Consider the following 22,558-nt stretch of genomic DNA (forward strand, 5'->3'; position numbering starts at 1 on the left):
TATATTTAAGAATTGGAGGCTCTAGGACATAGAGGTTCTGGGTTCAAATCTCCATTCCTCCTCCCCATTTCTTAAATCCTATCCCTCCTCTTGATTAGAAAAAATTAAAGAAAAGGTTAAAATAATTATTTAGAAATTGGTACTGTATTAAATAATTATTGTAGTTATCAATACTTGTTTATCAAATCATGTAATCTGTAAGTAGAGTCATATTACCATACCCACTTGAGAAGATTGGAAGTTTAATAGCCTTGTTGTTGTGGTGTTATTAATATTATATTATTAATATCATTGTTCTTTTCTCGCATATACGTGTATATGTGTAAATTAGCCTCCCATATACATTGGGTTTGTGGAATTTATCTCTCATAATGATTTTTTGGGTATAATTGTCAGGCCCCGTGCCTAGAATGTAGCACCATCACGCCCTAGACAATGCTAAAGGTGTAAGGCAACAAATTTCCAAAGCAACTACATTTACCTTTATATAAACTTTTTAAATTCGCAAATACAAGATCATCTATAACAGCAATTTTGTGTCTTCCAAAATAAAAGCAAGATCAAACCTTCTACAATATGTACAATATTCAAATCCTATCATAAGGTATCTTATATATAAGTACAAAAGTTATCCTCTAACCCAAAGTCATCTCCATCTCCATTACAACCCCCAAGAGCTATCAAGGTTTACTTCAATGAACTCATCATTAACTGGATAATTATAACAAAGGGGTGAGCAAAATCTCACTCAATAAGTAGCGCATGTATCTCATTATTGGCCTGAGCATGTTACATACATAATATATATTTCAAACGTCATTAACTTACACATATAACTTTATAAGAACATGGTTACTATAAACATTTCAATGGCATATCATACATCACACACACAAAGGAGCTCAAACCATAAGACAACAATTGACCCAGAATATCCAGTTGTTAAGTTAAACTTTACCAGTTAACACAGTTCATAGTGCTAACAACCACACAGTTAGCCCGTTTCATATTGCTAACTACAACACGGATAGCTCGTTTCATATACCAATTACTTGTGAGCAACTAGTCCTGTCAAAAGTCGCTTATACAAGAGCTCAACAAACATAACATTTCATTTCACAAATGACCATGGCAAGAGTAATAACTAATATCACAAATTATACTTGCTCATGCCATTTTAGCAATTAGACAAGTAGCTTTCATAATTTATCATTCAAAAGATAAAGGATACATGCACCACTTACCTCGATCCAATTGATACCCACGCTAGTTCAAGTAATCGGAAAAATAGCTACCTTCCTCACCTAGACATAATAATAAAATGTTCAATTACAATCTTAAAGATACCAAACTACTCCAAATTATCATAAACCCTTAACCACTAATTCCTAATAAAAGATCATTTCCTCATCAAAGTAGGACATAAGGGTTTACTTTAAAGGGTCACTAACTTCCAAAAATACAGAAATAGGGCAAGAGATTTATATAGAGTTAAAGCCCTTTGAATCTAGTTTCCAACGCAACAAACAGCACCTAAATCTAAATTTTCTACACCAAGTTATATCCAAAGCATTGAGATATGTCTATACAGAAAATTCAATCTATCTGAGGATTATAGCCAATCCATCCGAGGATTTTAGCCAATCCGTCCAAGGATTATAGCCATGGATTTCCAGCAAGCTTTCAAGGCAAAAACAAGTTCCGAATTCAATAATCAAGTTCCATTTCTATCTCAAGTCATCTTCCAACCTCCATAGTTGTCAAAATCAACATATTTCAGCTCCCAAAGTCATGTAAATACATAAATAATCTTGAAAATGAATTGCTAGCTCAAGTCATTCTTTCCCTCAACATTTCTCCTTTTTATATTGATGATAGCCCTATACCTATATGAAAATAGAAACCAAAACAAACTCTATACACCATAGCCATGGAAGCTAACCAAGGATTTGAACCAAATACTACCCAATCACCCAATCAAAGAAAACCAAGATCATGTTCAAGGTTTCAAGAAAATACCTTGGTTAGTTGTCAAAGTAGAATCTCCTAACTCCTCACTCCTCACTCCTTACTTGTGCTTGATTTGTCAAGAATCCTCCTTGATTGTAAGGAAAAAGGAGAGAAATAAGAAAGGGTTTTGTTGGAGAAGGAAGGAAAAAAGGAAATGAAGAAGATGAAGAAATTTTTTGGTAAAAATGAATAGTGAAATCCCAATATCACTTTTATTCTTTCAAAATTTCACTTATTAACACATTGGTCACTCAACTTAACATCTTTCACTTTTCACCCCAAAATAGTATTTCTTCACACAAAATTCTCTACATGACACTTGGGTATCACATTCTCCCCCTCTAATATAAGTTTTGACCTCGAAATTTAGCGTACCTCGTTGGTTAAACAAATGTGAATACTTACTTCGCATTTCCTCTTTGAGTTCCCAAGTGGCTTCACGAATACTATGATTGGACCATTGAACTTTAACATAGAGAATTGTCCTTCTTCTTAGCACTTGATCTTTACGACCCACAATTCGAATTGGCTTCTCACTATAAGTTTGATCCTCTCATACCATTAATGGCTCATACTCTAGGATATAACTTGGATCAAATACATATTTTCTCAATTGCAAAACATGAAATACATTGTGAACTCTTGATAAAGATGGTGGCAAGGCTAACTTGTACGCCAATTCTCCAATTATATCCAAAATTTCAAAAAGCCCAACATATTTTGCACTCAGTTTTCCACTTTTCCCAAATTGCATCACACCCTTCATTGGTGAAATTCTAAGATATAATTTATCCCCTTCTTGAAACTCTAAGGGTCTTCTTTTCAAATCAGCCAACTCTTTTGTCTATCTTGTGCTGTTTTCAACCTTTCTCTTACTAGTGCCATCTTCTTGATTGTAGCTCGTACAAGTTCGGATCCAGTAATGATCCTTTCACCTACCTCATCCCAATATGAGGGCAATCTACACTTCCCCCCCCATATAGAGCTTCAAAAGCTAGCATGCCGATACTACTATGATAACTATTAGTGTAAGAGCACTCAATTAGCACCAGAGAATCCTCCCAACTGCCCCCAAAATCCATAACACATGCTCTAAGCATGTCCTCCAAGGTTTGAATTGTACGCTCTGATTGCCCGTCGATTTGAGGATGATAAGCTGAGTTGAGGTTTAACTCGGTTCCCGTGGCTTGTTGGAGACTTTTCCAAAATCGAGAGGTGAATCTAGGATCACGATCAGATACAATACTCATTGGGACACTATGATAATGAATAATACAATCCATATAGAGATTAGCCAAAGTATCCATAGATGCAGTAGCAACCATAGGTACAAAAAATGAGCTGATTTTGTCAGTCAATCAACTATCACCCAAATGGTGTCATTACCTCTCCTAGACCTTGGTAATCTAACAATGAAATCCATTGCTATATGCTCCTATTTCCATTCCGGTATTGTCAAAGGCTTTAATAATCTAGCAGGTCTTTGATGTTTGGCCTTTATTTGTTGACAAACTAAGCATTTAGACACATAATTCGCGATCACCCTCTTCATACCACTCTACCAATACGACTGCTTTAAGTCTCGGTACATCTTGGTGTTATTAGGATGAATAGAGGCTTGGAAGAGTGAGCCTCCGCCATTATTTCTTTTCGTAACTCCGGATCTTTAGCCACCACAAGCCGATTCCACATCCATATACTACCATCCTTGAGTAGTTGAAAGTCGGGTAATTCCTCACTTTTAACTTTTTCCTTGATTTTCAACAACTGAGTATCATTTTCTTGAGTTTCCTTGATTCTCGAAATTAAAGATGGTTAGGCAACTAGAGCTGCGAGCACATATGTGAAGGATTCTACCACCTCTAAATTCAATTCCTCCATTTGTTTTACTAACATAACTGCTATCATTCCTGAATTTTTCCTGCTCAAAGCATCGGCAACCTTGTTTGTTTTTTCTGGATGATAACTAATGGTAAGATCATAATCTTTCATTAACTCAAGCCATCTTCGTTGTCTCTTGTTGAGCTCTTTCTGAGTGAACAAATACTTTACGCTTTTATGATCTGTAAAGACCTCACATTGCTCCCCATTCAAGTAGTGCCTCTAAATCTTCAAAGCAAGAACAACGACTGACAATTGCAAATCATGTGTAGGATAGTTTTGTTCATACCGCTTCAATTGACGAGATGCATAAGCTATGACCTTCTCATTTTGCATTAGCACACATCCCAACCCATTTTTGGATGTATTGCTATAAATAGTGAAACCTCCAGATCTAGAAGGTAAGGTGAGAATTGGTGCCGAAACAAGCTTATTCTTCAATTCTTGAAAACTATCTTAACATTTAGGTGTCCACTCAAACTTAACATGCTTTTGAGTTAGACAAGTCAAGGACAAAGCAATAGTAGAAAATCCTTCAACAAAATTTCTATAGTTGCCAGCTAAGCTCAAAAAACTCCTCAATTCTACCACATCAGTAGGTCGGGGCCAATCCACAATAGATTCTATCTTCTTAGGATCCATAAAGACACCATCTTGAGAAATAACATGCCCAAGGAAGGACACACTTTGAAGCCAAAATTCACATTTGTTGAGTTTAGTATAAAGCTTCTCACGCCTCAAGACTTGTAAAACATCTCGCAGGTGATTTTCGTGCTCCGCTTCACTTGTGGAGTATACCAATACATCATCAATGAATACCACCACAAATCGGTCTAATTGCTTTTTGAATACCCTATTCATCAAATCCATAAAGGCTACAGGAGCATTAGTCAACCCTAAAGGCATGACGAGAAATTCATAATGACCATACCTTATTTTGAATGCACTCTTTGGAATATCCTACAGTTTAATCCTTAATTGATGGTATCTATAACGAAGATCTATTTTTGAAAATACCTTAGCCCTTTTTAATTGATCAAACAGGTCGTCAATACGAGGCAATGGATACTTGTTCTTGATCGTAATTTTATTGAGCTCCCAATAATCAATGCACAATTGCATACTTCCATCCTTCTTTTTTACAAATAAAACTAGGGCATCCCAAGGGGATACACTTGGTCGAATCAATTTCTTGTCAAGCAACTCCTGAACTTGAACTTTAAACTCCTTCAACTCTGTGGGGGCCATCCGATAGGGTGCCTTAGATATAGGTTCTGAGTTGAGTATTACATTAATCTCAAAATCAATTTCTCTCTTGGGAGGTAGACCTAATAATTCATGTGAAAACACATCTGAAAATTCTCTTGCAATTGGGATATCCTCAAGTTTTATCTCCCCTTTCTTACTAGAGTCTGCTATATAAGTTAGAAAACATTCACAGCCCTTCCTAATTGCTCTCCAAGTTTGTATGGCAGATAAAATGGGTAGAGACTTCTTCTTTGGTTTTTCCTCAACACCCTTGAAAAGAAAAAAGTGGAATGTTTGGGGTTTAAAAATCAACACTTTTACCCATACAATCTATATGGGCATAATTTTGCGATAGCTAATCCATACCTAAGATAGCATCAAATTATATTCAATTGCACTAGATTTGCCTTAAACTCTCTCCCACCTAAATCTAAAGTACAGCCTTCATACATAAGGTGAGAAACTAAAACTTTTTCCCCGGGAATGGCTACACGATACAGGTCATCCAAAACATAGGGTTTAATATCTAACTCTCATGCAAACTTCTTTGAAATGAAAGAATGGCAAGCCCCACAATCAAATAACACATACGCTGGAAGAGACTTAATCATTACCATACTTGTCACAACATCCTCTACTCCCGCTGCTTCTTGTTCAGTCAAGGCATATACCTTAGAGTTTGAGTAAGGTCGATCTGCACTAGAATTCAAGCTGTTTCCTGGGCTATTGTTGCCTCTAGTTTGCTTAGAATTCGGGCAATTACTCACTTTATGCCCCACTTCTCCACAACTAAAACAAGCTCCCGTTTTCCACCTGCATTCTCCCGGATGAACCCGATGACAATAATCACATAACTTAGATGGGTTAGTAGGTAGACACCTTGGAAAAGGTTGTTGAGAAGAAGTAGCCTGTTGCGAAATTATAGGTCTTGGTAACGGTGCTTGTCGGGGAGGTTGCATTGGTCGAAGAGGTTGCATTACACGAGAAGGCTGACCATGTTGATGAAGTTGGCCTTGTATTACAATTTGTCTATTTCTCCTTTGTCTCGTCTCTTCATCCTCCTAAAGAATGTCTTGTTTAACATCTACACTAGCTTCATACATTTGGTCACAATTGGCATAGAAATTTTCAGATATTTTTGATTGAATCTGACTATTCAATGCTCCTTTAAAGGAGACCATCTTCACAGTCTCATCGGCCATTGTAGAAGGGACGAAGCATCCCAAGGAGAGAAAAGTAGTGTAGTACTCGCCCACAGACATGGAACCTTGCTTAAGGTTATTTAATATTCGAATCTTTTGAACTCGAATAACTGGTGGAAAGTAATGTTGTAAAAACATCTTTTTGAACTCATCCCATGTCAAAGTACGACCTGAAGAAACCATGGTCACGGCTACACCATCCCACCATTTCTCTGCTTCACCAAGAAAGATGTCACTACTTGAGGTCGAATATCTTCTGGCACCATCATAGTTTTGAATTTCTTCTCAATTTGGGATAACCATCTCTCTGCCACATTCGAGCTTGGGTCTAGGCCTGCAGGCGACTCGAGCTGCTCGCGAGCAGCTCGAGTCAAAGCTCGGCTCGAGCTCGTGTTGACCGAGCTCGAGCCGAGCTCGAGCCGTTCGTTAAGACAAACGAGGCGAGCTCGAGCCTTCGTTTCTATGGCTCGATAGCTCGACGAGCCGCTCGTTAGGCTCGAGTCAGTGTGAAATTACAAATATACCCCTGAATCAATTAAAATTTACAACTTCCTCTATTAGGTTAGGTTACCTAATTTTCTTTCTTCACTTCCTTCGATCGATCTTCTTCCTCTGGCTCCACCGACCGACTGTCCCACTGCCAAACTCCTAATTCGTACTTCCGCTACCGCCATCTCTGCTAGCTCCACCTCCACCACTTCCGCCAGCTCCTTAGCAACCTCCAAGCTTTCTCTGCTGACTGTCCTCAGTCCCAACTCTATCGCAAGTGCAGCTCCAATGAGCGGGGGCACCCGGGTCCCTTACCTGAGAATCGAAAACACCAGATTCATCCCAGTATGCACGTAGCCAGAAAGGCAACCCTCTTGAAACCATGGCAAGTCCCAAACTCCCAATTCCCCGTTACTGCCATATCTGCTTCTACTAGCTCCATCTCCAGTTTCTCCACCGCTTCCACCAGCTCCACATAGGCAACCCAACCAGCTTTTCCGAACCCAACCACTTCAACGAGGCTGACTGACGAACCCAACCAGCTTCTCGGTGAATTCCTATCTCCGGATTTTGTCTAAGCTTTTCCAGCGGAGCAAGTGCGCAACCCATTGAGCTTTTCCTAGATTTTTGCAGGTATGTACTCAGCTTCTTTTTCTTTCTACTTAATGCGCCGTTTAATTCAACAATTTGTATAATGAAAATTCTATTAATCTGGAATGATGATCAAGAAACATAATTAAAAGGGACAATTAATATTCTATCCCACTCACTGGACAATGATATGCATTATAATGGTACCTCAGCAGGTTTTTGACTGATTTGCCTTTCTTTCGGAGTATTTGGTGTCATAATTACACCTTAATTGCTCTCATCATCTTTGATGATTTGGAGGAGCTAACTGAGAAAATGAATGATGGTCTACTTTTAGTTGGTTATTTCCGTAATCAATTTGCCAAAACATCAATTTCAATTTTGGTTGAATGCACATTGCTGTAATAAATCTGAATTTTACATTTTATTGAAATGCATGACACACTTCCGAGTTCAATAATTTCTATTGTTATTGAACTTTTTCAGTTTTTGGAGACCTGAAAACTTTGGAACTTACAAACTTGAAATGGTTGGTGGAGTTCTGCTTAGACGTCAAAGGAGAAACTAATTGCATTTGGTAAGGTGAAGAAAGTACCATATTTTACCTCTGCAGGATTTGACTATAGAAAAATTCTTTAGGGGTTGAAATGAGGTTTCAGTTAGTATTTTAACAAGAAATACACACACACACATATATATATATGTTACTGGATTATAGATTTGTTGAATTAAGTATCTATATATAATAATAGAGCTGCTAAGTGTAGATTTCCTTTTATCTCTTGTAAATTGGTTCACTATCTTGTTTGAAGCTTTTGAGTTGAATAATTAAAAAGAATGCAACACTTACACAGTGAAACATTGATAAAAAGGTCCTTGTGGTTCAGTGCACTTCTAGAGGGAAACAATAAAAAAACTGGATTTTTCTCAAATATTTGGTTTTCAATTGAGTGCTTATCTTTGTTATAAAGAATGTTTAACGTGTTACACTTCCAATTTCTTGCTAAGCCAATGAAGCATGATTCGAATGATTCAACTAATTTTTAGATGGTCTCAATGCTATCAATTTTCAATAAATGTGCAACATTAATTCTTACGGCTTCAGAATGATATGAAATGTATCAGTACAGGAATTAAGTCCTTGCTCTTTTTAAAAGGATAGTGGATTTTGCATTAAGATTATCTTTCTTTTATTGCATGTACCATCCAACAATTATTTAAATGAGATAAGTTAGATGAAGCAAAGGAATTGCGGAAGGTTGTCATTAAAGTTAATATCTAATCCAGCAATATTGACGCTTGAATTACTTAAATATAGTTTCAACCTTCTATGGCCTTCAAGGGCTCTTGATGATCTAACTCAATTATAGTATATTAATGTCAAGACTCTCTAATGGCTTTGGCTTCATGACATTGATGATTCATTTTCATACTCCTATTCTGTACAAAACAGTGAGGACAAAAAAGAATGTGTTATTCTTTTTGTTCAATCTCATAATTAAATCTCTTTGCTTATTTTTCATTTGCTATCTTCTTTTGATGGATCCACTGTTCCCATTGGTCTTGATGACTTCTCTTAGATGTGTGTCACCCCAAATTAAAGTAAAAAAGAAGATGGACTTTCTTGAAAATAATTACTGCTACTAACTTGTTTCCTAGTAATAGTAATCTGTTTTGGGACTAAAGAATGCTGCTTATGGCTTCTTTTTTTTCCTTTTGGTATAGTTAAAAGAAATTGAGAATATAAAATGGATACGTCCAACCAAGAGCAATCTTCACCAATTATTAGATCAGTTGGTGATTCCGCTAGTCCAGTGAATATCATTGACAAGGGTATTGCTGTTAACATTGACGAAGAGCTGGAATTCTCTCTTGGTGATGAAGAATTAGGGAGTGAAGATGAAGCATTAGAAGGTGATACACATGCAACCACTCAAACAATTGTAGAAGAAGCTGCTGCGGATGATGGCTTGGATGCTTTTCGAAAAAAAAAGAGGCAGAAAAAATCAGTAGCATGGGATGACTTTAAAGATGTTGAAGTTGGCCATCAAAAAACTCTCATGTCTGAGTGTATTCATTGCCATGCAAAGTTCAAGAAGACGAAAACTAGTACAACTTCAAGTTTGCTAAGGCATAGGAAGTCATGTGCTATCCGATTGCAAAAACTAAAAAAAGCAACACAACAAACAAAGATCAATTTCCCATCTGCTGATTCTGCCGAAGCTTCTCAAACCTACCTTCACTCCGGGACGTTTGATATGGCAGCCATGAGAGAGGCTACTGCTGAATGGGTGCTTATGCATGAGCATCCATTTTCAATTGTGGAGGAAGAAGGCTTCAATTTGATGCCAAAAAGAGGGATGCCCGAATGGCAAAGAATCAATCGGACTATGAACAAAAATGATTGCACATCAGTTTATGAAAGAGAGAAGACAAAATTGAAGAATCAATTAAAGAAAGTCAAGAAAATCAGCTTGACTACAAATCTTTGGAAGTCCAAGAACCAAAAAAATGAGTATATGGTTGTAACCGGGCATTGGATTGATAGTAACTGGAGATTGCAGAAACGGGTTCTCAACTTTGTGCACATCCCTCCTCCACGTCGGGGCATCCAAATTGCGGATGTTATTTTCAAATGTTTAACGGATTGGGGAATTGAGAGTAAGATTTATACAATCTCAGTCGATAATGCCTCAAATAATGACAGTGCACTGAGATGTTTGAAGGACACTTTCTCCAGAAACAAGTGTCTATTAGCAAAAGGAAAGTTATTTCATGTGAGATGTTGTGCTCATATACTGAATTTGATGGTTCAAGACGGACTTAGTCGGATCAAGGAAATAGTTGACACAATCAGGGACAGTGTGGAGTTTATCAATTAGACAGATGGAAGACGCTTGCAATTTGCTGAAATTGTACGCCAACTGCAGTTGCCAGAAAAAATGCTAATTTATGACTGCAAAACAAGGTGGAATTCTACTTATGAGATGCTGACTTGTGCATTGAAGTTTCAAGATGTTTTTCCAAGATACAGAGATAGAGAGCCAAATTATGATTTCTGTCCAACCACAGAAGATTGGGAAAAGGTTTCAAAAGTGTGCGATATTTTAAAAGCTTTTTGGACAGCAACTCATGTGATATCTGGTAGTGATTATCCGACAGCAAATTTATATCTAAATGAAGTTTGTCGGATAAAATTGCTACTAGATAGTAAGGTTGATGATGAAGATGATTTTGTCCGGTCAATGGTGCAAAAGATGAAGCTGAAATTTGATAAGTACTGGGGAGAATGTAACTTATTAATGTTTATAACAGCTATTTTGGATCCCAGATGCAAGATGAGGGTCATAAACTATTGCTTTCCATTACTTTATCCTCCACATGAAGTGCAAAGCAATATAGGCAAGGTTCGACAAGCCTTGTATGACCTATATGATGAATATGTGGAGATACATGTTTCAGGCCAAAGTGGATCATCTTCTCAACTACTAATCGGCAGTGATCACCCAACCAAGAGCAGTAGTAGTGCATCTTCATCAGTGTCTCATGTTTCGGGTATGAGTGAATTTCTGACCCATATTGCTACCGTTGAGAGTGTTCAACCCATCAAGAATGAGTTGGATACCTACTTTGAAGATGGTCTCCTCACAGCTGCAGATGATTCAACGATAGACATCGTGAATTTGGATGCCTTGAAGTGGTGGAAAGACACGACAAAATACAAGATTCTTCCCAAGATGGCTGCTGATATTTTAGCCATTCCAATAAGCACTGTAGCTTCAGAAGCTACATTTAGTGCTGGAACCAGAGTAATCGACTCTACCGTGCTTCCTTGGCTCCAGAAACTGTAGAAATGTTAATGTGTGCTGGAGATTGGTGTCGTAAGCTACACGGGGTGAAGAAAAAGGAAAAGGTAACAAAAAAAAATTATCACACATAATATTTAAATTCGGCCTTACTATTTCTTAATTTCTTTTATTTTATTTTTTTGTTTTTCCAGAAATTGAAGGATAGACAAGAGATTGTGTTGCCTATTTCTTGACTTCGGAGATGTTTGAGGTAATTTACCTTTAATTTTCTATTTAGAGTTTTGTCCAATTCTAACTCATGGTATTAAGATCACAGAGGTTAGTGCAGAATTGCAGATGGTTATAGAACGCTGGTGGAGTGCAATCATATATGCGATGGTTATGTGTTGTGTTGAGTTTGTTCCAGTAGGAAATTAAGGCAGTAGGGGACATCTTGCGCCTAATGCAAGGAGCAATATATTGTTTTCTATTGCTGTTTTTTGTCTTTTTTTTAACAGCTTGTGCAATTGCATGGGAAATTGGTGCCCTTTCGATTACATGGAAGAAACTTTGCTATTCTATTGATCTGTTTTACCATTCTTGCGCAATGCAGCAGGCTAACAATGACTACGATCATGTAGATGAACAAACATCTTATGATGTAGGCACCCTTGTGCTCCTGTTAACTTATGGTTTCTTTAAGGATTCGAAGATTTGATATTCTTTTCATATAGATGAATAATGTCAATAATGATAGTTGCGTGATTTGCTTGTACTAATAAGTTGATTTCTTTCACATGTTTATGAAATTTAATGATGCAAATGGTTTATATCATCTTGGAAATTGTTATACTTTTTGCATCTCACATTTGATCTTCTTTTGTCATGTATTTCATTTGCGTCATCTATAACTCATTGGGTATGAGTTTTCTGTTATTAGTATATCTCCATTTCATTAGTTATCACGCATGAGTTCTCTGTGCATTGCTGGTTATCACGCATTTCATTTCTTTGATTGATGGTTTCATTCTTATTTGGCATTTGCATTTTTGCCAAATCGTTTTTCTTATGATTCTTTTAACCTTTAGGAATTTTCTGGAGTTGGAGTTGGTGGACTAATTCTCCCTTCATGTCATGCCTTGGTTCTTGTGGACAACAAGCTGCTTTTAATTTGTATTAGTGGATATTTGTGGAAATTTGGATAATTTGTATTAGTGGGCATCTGGATATTTTTGGATGATTTGTATTAGTGGATATTTGGACATTTATGATTGTATTAGTGCATAATTTGTAGGCCTCAAGATCAAGAATATGTGAAAAATTGTTGTTATCATGCTAAATTTTGTCAAAAATATGTGGACAAAATTGCTGTTTTCTTGCTTAAATTTCCAGAAATTTTCGAGCTATTTTCGAGTTCGAACTCGAGCTCCTAACGAGCTAGAAATCGAGCTGACTTCGAGCTATTCGTGAGCCAGAAAATCGAGCGGAACTCGAGCTATTCACGAGCCAGAATTCGAGCTAGGCTCGCGAGCTATAAACGAGTCGATCTTGAGTTTTCTTTTTCCTACATCGAGCCGAGCTCGAGCTTTATTTTTCGAGCTCGACGAGCTCGAGCTCGAACTCGAGCTCGCGTATAAATAAGTGTAGCTCGACTCGATAAATTCAAAACTCGATTCGACTCGGCTCGTTTGCACCCCTACTTGGGTCTCCATCAAAAGTAGGCTAATAGACTTGCTAAGCTCCTTGAAATGGTACTTAACACTAACCCATATCTTGCTCTCTTTCTTCTTGTTGTTGTTGTTGTTGATATTGCTGCCATCCATGCATGAACTAATATGCCACAGATAAGGTAGCTGGATCTAATTTTAGGGAGGAGGGGTACTTTGATTCGTATTATTTGAATTCAAAGGGGGTGTTACCCTAGACGTATCTTCACCTTTACGTCTTTGAGCGGCTTGGTGAGCATCTAACATAAATCCCCCAATAGGGGTATCCAATTCATCTTCATTCCCATTCGGTCCAAGATTTTCAAGTACCACATCTTCTTCCCCCGTAGCTCGTACATTATTCTCTTGAATACTGACAATATCCCTTTGCTTTCTTTTTGGTGCCATCCTGCAAACACAAATTAGGCTAGGGAAAAATCTACCTATACTAAGCTACCGAATCCTCAAGTGATAGTAATAGGTATTTGAACACGAAAATCAAAACTAAGTCAATCCACACTAAGGTTGGCCACCTGAAGTGTAAATCAACTAGCTCGAATATTCTGTTCAACATACACACTACATTACATCAAACTTTCAATAAATATTAATTCTTAAGGTACTATAAGTAAGATTGATACGTAGGCTCTAATACCAAATAAATGTCACGCCCCGTGTTCGGAATGTAACACCGCCACACCCTAGACAATGCTAAAGACGTAAGCCAACAAATTTCCAAAACAACTACATTCACCTTTATATAAACTTTCTAAATCCACAAATACAAGATCATCCATAACAACAATTTTGCATCTTTCAAAATAAAAGCAAGATCAAACCTTCTACAATATGTACAATATTCAAATCCTATTATAAGGTATCTTATATAGAAGCACAAAAGTCATCCTCTAAAAAGTTATCTCCATCTCCATTACCACTCCTAAGATCTATCAAGATCCACTTCAATGAACTCATCATTAACTGCATAATTATAACAAAGAGGTGAGCGAAATCTCACTCAATATGTAGCACATGTATCTCATTATTGGCCTGAGCATGTTAGATACATAATATATATTTCAAACGCCATTAACTTTACAAGAACATGGTCATTATAAACATTTCAATGGCATATCATACATCACACACATAAAGGAACTCAAACCATAAGACAACAATTGACCCCAGATTAACTTAATCGGTTAACACGGGTCATAGTGCTAACTTCCACATGGTTAGCCTGTTTCATATTGCTAACGACAACACAGATTACTCGTTTCATATACCAACTACCTGTGAGGAACGAGTCCCATCAAAAATCACTTATACAAGAGCTCAACAAACATAACATTTCATTTCACAAATGACCATGGCAAGAGTGATAACAACTATCACAAATTATACTTGGTCATGCCACTTTAGCAATTAGACAAGTACCTTTCAAAATTCATCTTTCAAAAGATAAAGGATACATGCATCACTTACCTTGATCCAATGGATACCCACGCTAGTTCAAGTAATCGAAAAATGGCTACCTTCTTCACCTAGACATAATAATAAAATATTCAATTACAATCTTAAAGATACTAAACTACTCTAAATTATCATAAAAGGGAGTCTAATACTACCCTTAACCACTAATTCCTAATAAAAGATCATTTCCTCATCAAAGCAGGACATAAGGGTTAATTTTAAAGGGTCACTAACTTTCAGAAATACATCAACATGGCAAGAGATTTATACAGAGTTAAAGCCCCCTGAATCTAATTTCCAACGCAACAAACAGTACCTAAATCCGAGTTTTTTACATCAAGTTATGGCCAAAAAACTGAAATATGTCTGTACAGAAAATTTAATCCGTCCAAAAATTATAGCCAATCCGTCCGAGGATTATAGCCATGGATTTCTAGCACGTTTTCAAGGCAAAAACAAGTTCCAAATACGATAATCAAGTTCTATTTCCATCTCAAGTCATCTTCCAACCTCCATAGTTGTCAAAATCAACATATTTTAGCTCCCAAAGTCATGTAAATACATAAACAATCTTGAAAATGAATTGTTAGCTCAAGTCATTCTTTCCCTCAACATTTCTCCTTTTTATATTGATGATAGCCCTATACCCATATGAAAATAGAGACCAAAACAAACTCTATACACCATAGCCATGGAAGCTAACCAAGGATTTGAACCAAATACTAACCAATCACCCAATCAAAGAAAACCAAGATCATGTTCAAAGTTTCAAGAAAATATCTTGGTTAGTTGTCAAAGTAGAATCTCCTAACTCTTCACTCCTTAGTTGTGCTTGATTTGTCAAGAATCATTCTTGATTGTAAGGAAAAAGGAGAGAAATGAGAAAGGGTTTTGTTGGAGAAGGAAGGAAGAGAGGAAATGAAGAAGATGAAGAAATTTTTTGATAAAGATGAATAGTGAAATCCCACTATCACTTTTATTCTTTCAAAATTTCACTTATTAACACATTGGTCACTCAATTTAACATGTTTCACTTTTCACCACAAAATAGTATTTCTTCATACAAAATTCTCTACAAGACACTTGGGTATCACAATAATTGTTAGGACCGACAATTCTTATAGACTGTCTGAGACCGCAATATTCATGGATATAAATGAAAGCAAGAACATTTGATATAGCGCTAGGGATTTTCGTATCAGCCTTGACATCTATATGCATCTCTTCCATTTGGATATTTATCTACGAGTCTTTGTATCGATAATGCCCGACTAAATAAAAAAGAAAAGACAATTTGCATTATTTCTTTTTTCTCTTTTTTTTCCCAATGTGTCAAACAACAAGAATAGTAACCTCCTGTTAGATCCTTAATCCAACGTTGGACTTATATGTAAATGATTATGTGTTTCAAATTGTCAAATAAGGTTAAATCTAATTAAAATGATCAAATATAATTTGGGTTTAATGTATCTAATAGGGTGTGGGCTTTTAATATGTAGAGACTTAAGGACATTTTTTATTTCTATGATGGGTTGAAATAGGAATCCAAAAGATAATAGGAATGTTATCTATAAATAGGGTTATAGTCCCCAGGTCACAAGTATTCTTATTAACGTATATTCTAGTACCACTGACGGGATTTTAATATACGTACAAGTTAAAAAAAATCGAATTACACCCGTTCACTGCAAGTATACAGGTCAACTAGTAGTTTAGGGTATATTTCGGGTCAATCCCACAGGGAAGAGTGAACAATTACCGGTATTACTAAAGCTTCTCTATTATTTAGACTATCAATGAATTATAACAAATTTAACCTACTGAAATTATACAAAATAACAAATAAAAGCTTCTTAGGTTGTGGTATCCCTAACTACTCATGCAAGTGCTATATTTGAATCATTGAGTGTTACATTTAGGCTAGTTATGGTGTAATTTCCTTATGCATTTGAATCCTACTTTCGTAGTAAATCAATTATACTTATAACTAATCCATACCTATTCTCATGGTTATGAAATTAGCTACAAGTTCATTTCTTCAGTGAAATTACATGAAATGAATTACTAAAAATCACATAGGTGCACCTCTACTTTCGTGAGTGTACTCCCTATGATTAGCACTTCTTGAACTAGTGTTAAATCTCAATTTTCATTGCAAAGACAACACCTTAGATAATCACAATCAATGGTACCAGATTAATCATGATTTAAAGAGGTAAAGTGCTAAATAACTTGCTCAAATAATAGCAATCAAATAGCCAAATAATAAACACTAACAATCATAGAAAATTCAACCAAACCCAAGGCATAAATTTTAAAGACACGTAATAAACATGAAATCCAAAACTTGTATATTAACTAAATTTGGAATCAAGTACAAAAGATAAAGAGTTGGAAAGGAATGTAACCCTTGTCACATGAGTTTCAATTCCTCCTTCTTCATCTCCATCTTCATCTTCATCCTAATCTAGTTAACATACAAAAAGGATGAACTAAATAGCTAAACTAGCCTACACTAAGGAAATGGAAGAACTACATTTCTGCACTCTTCAAGCTTCTCCCGTATGATAATAGTGCTCTTTTCAATATTTGCTAGCTAGAGAGAATTTGCTATTAGAAAATCTAGCTACGTATGGATGTCCAGACATCTCCCAATGTCTGTGCATAAAAACTGCTCAAGAGCTCCATTTTTCCAAGTCAAATTCCCCTTTTTGATTCCCAAATCTTAGATTTGTTAAGATAGTCAATAACCAAGGTTTTTACTTGAAAATAAGCCATATTGTTAGCCCTTTTGTCTTCTGAAGAATGTGCACCGAATTCCCTTGCAACTTATTGCTGGAAAGTAGTCTGAACACAAGAGAAATGGCTGAGCAAATTGCAGAATTTCGGCTACAAAACGCGCCTACACAAAACGCAGCTTCAACCCACATTTTGTCAACTCGCGTTTTCAACTCTGTGAAATTGGCCTCACTTCAACTGCGATTTTCTATATGATGGAGGCCGAACTAGCTTTTGTGAAAAACACAAAAGTTGTAGCCCTTTGCGTTAGCTTTACAATGCTTCAAGAATCATCCAAATCGGAGCTTTATCACCTGGTCAAACCCCTGTTTCGATTTTCGACCACAGAATGTAGCTTCTGTATTCCGACTTTTTGTCCATGAAAATAGCAGAATTGGATTTCGATGTCTTCATACCAATTGTCGGTCTCTTTCTTAGCTTTAAAATGGTATAAAGATCACTTCAATCCGATAAGTGTAGCTCCAAATATAGTCGAAATACTGAAGAGTGTCAAAACTGTTTTGAACCGCACTTCTTCACTTAAATGTTTTTCACTTCATTTCTCTTTTTTACCACTTGAATTCATCACCAATTATCTACTTTTCACCTCATTTGACATCCTTTGGTGATTGGATCATTAACCTGCAAGAAAATGAAATTTTTACCATTAAAATCAATAGAAATGCCATATTAGTCACTTTTACAAAAGTTGTATCTTTTTACCAAAACCTAGTTATTTTAGTTATAAAACTAAATAATCAAACCAAAATTAACTAATAAAATGTACTTAAAAATACGTAAAATAAACTCTTATCAACCACAAAACAGCTCTTTCCTGATATCCCATTGTCAGGAAAGATACCAGAGAAAAACTAAAGCACTCTCTCACGAATTGGTAAATACGTGTTGACCTGTAAGGCCACCTCAAAATCTTCAAAGATTCAAATGCCAATTTGTCAACATGAATTTAGGTACGCTTCAGCATTTATATTACTGTTTTGTTCAAATATCTGATATTGGGATTCTGGAAATTCCTACACCTCCTCCCTTTGAAATTTCAGAGAACAGAACCAAATATTTCATTCCTACTAACTTATGGGCACGCGTTACATCATTCCTACTCAATTTAACTATCTTAACGACTTAGAAAAAGCTAGCTACATATACATTGTCTTCTTACATAGATAAAAGATGTGCAGGGCATATAGAAAGATCGTCCAAATGGGTTTAATTTGCTGCTTTTAAGCTTGACATTTGTAAGACTTATGACCGGGTATCATGGCAATTTCTACCGGCTGTTCTAAGAAAAATGGTTTTTCCAGAATCCAAGATTAATGTTGTTTTGAAGAGTATCTTTTTTGTCTCTTACTCAATTGTAATTTTTTTTTTTTTACTTAGGGTTATCCCAGCCTTTCGGCCAATTAATTCCCTAAATCTTATCCTAAGGATACAGAGTAAGGTAGTACACGGAATTCGATTATGGGACATGGTAGTAACTATCAGACTACGGAATCAGTCCAACTACCTGCGGGACACTCAATCGTAGTTAATGGAGCACTATCATCGGTAATATATCCTACCAGAGGCCTTCGCCAGGGATGCCCCCTCTGATCATCATATCTCTGTCTTATACCAAGAGGCGTTGTCAGCAGCATTATGTTCTTTGGCATCTATAGAATCTGTCCCCAAATATCGGTTAGTCGTGCAAGTCCTCCTGCATCGCATTTAGTATTTGCTGATGATAGTATTTGTGTTTTTCAAGTGCTCGGAGGTAGCTGCACTGCACCTGAAGGTGGTATTGGAGAAATATGCACATTTCTCTGGGCAGGAGATGAAATTTAGCAAATCTAGTTTGGTCTTTAGCCTCAACGCCCCTGCTAATTTGAATCAATTAACATGCATCATATTCTCTATCCAATCAGTTCCTACAATGGGTAGATATGTGGGTTTAAAAGACGAAGAACCCACTACTACAAAGGTACAAGATTTATCAACAAATTCCACCGGAGTCAAACTCTAGACGTGGCGTTGGGACACAACACCCTATTGTAACGTTGCAATACAATGACTTAAAAGTACTGTTAGATAATTTATTGATTGATTTGCAATCTCAAAAAAGTTTATTGAAGAAATGCAAGCTTGATCTCCAATAGTTGGCTCTTGCGCAATTTTAGTGTCTAAAGTTTCGTGAAAAACAAATATTGTGTCCAAATTTTCAATTCAAAATATTTTTGAGACAATTGACAAATTTAATAAATTTGAATTGATCCCAATTTCAAGTAAATTTAGGACAATTGACACGACCAAATTCATTTTTGTTGAAACCGTGGACACAAAATTTGTGCAGATACATTGGAGACCAAATTCATTTTCAATTCCTCTCTCTCTCTCTTTATTCTGTGAAGGGAAGATATGATTTTGAAAACTTATACTTTGGCCTACAAAATCTTAATTTTTTCCAAATCCAATAAAGAAGGAAGGGAAATAAAAATAAACAAATAAAAAGATGGAAGGGAAATATAAAAAAATAAATAAGAAACAAAAAATACAAAATCTTTTTTTGACTACAAATATCATTATAAGTTTTTAATCTAAAACTTTAATGGTATTTTCTATTTCTTATTTATGTATTTTTTTTATTTCAATCTCTTCCTTTTTATGTTTACAGGAAAAAAAAGAAGTAATGAAAGGATAAATTTGTCAATTTATTAATTTGATTTTGAATTTTACCACTGACCGTAAGTTTTAATGAAAAAAACTAAGTGACATTTTATTTCAAATTATGAGGAGGTTATATATAATTTTCAAGCCATACGGGGTAAAAGGTAATTTACCCATTAATCTATGCCCACTAAGTTTCGTTGGAGCTATTAATGCATGAAAAAAAAAACATGCTTTTTTCAGCAAAATGGGGACATAGACAAAACCCAAATTTGAAAGTTTCAATCTCATAAACATAATAACCACCGGATGTTTTCATTAATTCATAGTGAAAACAAGAAGATCCGCAGTCCTAGTTAAGCAAGAAAAGCTTATGAGTCAGTTCATTCATAAACTTTCGGAATTACCTGAAGAATGATGAGCTTTGGTGATACTTTTTTTTTGGCAAAATGCAAGCTTTCTACAATTAAGGTCGGAATAAGATTGGATACAAACGTCCTCTTTAAATACGAGCCATCAGTTTGTAAAGAGGAAGTTATATGGTTCTCTTTGGGAAGCTGCAAATTTTGGTGATTTGAAACCAATTTGAAAATTGACAAAATTCGTGCTTTCCTTGGCAGCTACTGGCTTTGATTGAAAGAGATGATCTTGGCAATGGCTATATTGAGTCAAAATCAGACAACGATCTTGGCTATGGAATTTGGAATGTTTTGTTTCCACTTTCCAAATGGTAGTTGGCTTGTTGCAATAAAAAAGAAAAATTGCAGTGGTCCTCATCGGCAAAATTTGATGGTCAAAATATCTAATTTCTCACGTGGGACATCTTTTTGTAAGTATTACTGTATTGGTTGCTTCTAATCAACCACAAGTCAAAAAGAAAGTTGTCTTTTAACTACTTGTTCAAATTCATAAGTCAGGCTTTCCATTAAGGAATTGAAGCCACCGCCTTGCACTCCATGGTGGTTCTGTGCACTAATCAAATTGATTTAGATGCATTACAGGGTTAGCAAACAAAGTTGTGGGCTTTCAAATGATTCTAACGGAATTTACTAATGAAAAGTCTTGCAACTCAAGACACATACTTCAAGCTTTGTGTTTGGCAATTGTCAAGCAATGCCTTACCAAATCTTAAAGTTGGGGCATTTGCAGAAAATAAAATTTTTATTTAATTTATTTATTCAAGATTTAATAAATTGAGTTGATTTTAAGTAAACTAAATTAAATTATGAAAGCCCTTTATTTTTTGTCTAACAAATTGGGCCAGTATTATGTGGGCTGTTAAATCAATTAAATATGCAAGGTCCATTTAAATTAAAATGGATTAATGGATTCATTGATTCGCAATGGACTGTTAGGCCGGCTTATTACTAAAATCCATATTAATTGGATTTCAAATTGAACCAGTATTAAACGAATTGTTGGGCCAGCTTATTGTTAAAGTTTTTCACATATATTGTTACAGTAAAATATTTCAAAACATCCGTAAAAATAGTTAATCCAACAGAGACATAGTTTTTTATATTACTTTAATTAATTTTTTCTTCTTTTTTCTTCTTTGGCTGCAAAAATTACACACCACCATAGGAATAATTCACTTAATGAACTTCGGAGGTCTCTGACTGAAAATAACGGAGCAATCATTGATGGCAATTTGGTAATGGTAATGATGGCACTTGACCATGTTATTAATGGCATTTTAGATCTAGCCTCAAAAAATGCTGATTCTAAACATGAGGATGGTTTCTTCGAAAAAGGTTGTCCTATTTGTTCTCTTGCAACGGTATCTGAAGACAATCACTGTATGCATGTAAGCAGAAATGCCTAATCCCTCCTTTCACTTAGTCCCTTCATTTTTCTTCATTTCTCACTTGTTTGTTTTTTGAATTTATAGAAGAAGTGCCTTTTAAATTTACAGAACAAGAAGAAGATGATGAATGCGAGAGAAAAGAACCCCGTGGTCATAGCACACTGTGCTTCCTAAATTGCCTCTCCATTATGTATAGTGAATCAGACAACGGTAGAATCTGACAGAATGACTCAGAATCAATACATACTTTAGATAGTTTAGCGGCCAAAACCAAATTGTTAATAGTTCAGTGGCCAAAACTCAATGATTACAAAAGTTCAGTGGCTAATGAGGTAATTTGCTCGAAAAATAATGATAGAAGCAGCGAAGGGTGAAATTCCGATGTTCATGCCGCTGAGAAAGTTTTTGTATGACTGATTCCCTGGGAGTGGGAGATTGCCAGAAGATTCAATATCACTTGTGGTAGGGAAACAACAATGGAGGCTCTCTGTCTTGGAGGTGTCTGAAGCAAAAAGTCCTGGGCAGAAATGTGAAACAAAATCTGAATTGTGGGCTTGTGTTTGCGGCTGATGACAGTATTATTGTCCAGCGGAGTCTTCCGCCCAAACAAGGTGACCCTCCTATTATCCCTGCCTCATTATCTACTTCATGTTTTGCTTTTGCTAACTCCCCTACCACTCAAAACGAGTTTTAGGTCGAGGGTGAGGTTAGGGCGATAGAACTCGAGAAGGGGATGGAGAAGACTGAAGCTTCTGTGGGCTGGAGCTTAGGATTGCGGATGCTGGAGTTGGGTTTGGATTTTGCCCGCCAATGATCACCCCGAGTTGCTTAATTTGGTAGAGAAAAATCAGAACATGGGAGTGGCCTGGAGGCAGGTTAACTCGTGCTAGCAACCTAATTAATATTCATATGGGTAAAATACAG

The 22,558-nt window shown here is 36.1% G+C and overlaps 2 protein-coding genes across 2 annotated transcripts; both read left to right on the forward strand.

Annotated features, from left to right (window-relative positions):
• Positions 1 to 9,169: 9,169 nt before the first annotated feature.
• LOC113759604 (zinc finger BED domain-containing protein RICESLEEPER 2-like) lies at positions 9,170 to 10,303 on the forward strand. The gene has a single exon (XM_027302182.1). The coding sequence runs from the start codon at positions 9,170 to 9,172 to the stop codon at positions 10,301 to 10,303; it is 1,134 nt and encodes a 377-aa protein (XP_027157983.1).
• Positions 10,304 to 10,363: 60 nt separating this feature from the next.
• LOC113759605 (zinc finger BED domain-containing protein RICESLEEPER 1-like) lies at positions 10,364 to 11,272 on the forward strand. Its single transcript, XM_027302183.1, has one exon. The coding sequence runs from the start codon at positions 10,364 to 10,366 to the stop codon at positions 11,270 to 11,272; it is 909 nt and encodes a 302-aa protein (XP_027157984.1).
• The last annotated feature ends 11,286 nt before the right edge of the window (positions 11,273 to 22,558 follow it).

Source organism: Coffea eugenioides, chromosome 2 (genome assembly GCF_003713205.1).
Source record: "Coffea eugenioides isolate CCC68of chromosome 2, Ceug_1.0, whole genome shotgun sequence".
Lineage (NCBI taxonomy): Eukaryota > Viridiplantae > Streptophyta > Magnoliopsida > Gentianales > Rubiaceae > Coffea > Coffea eugenioides.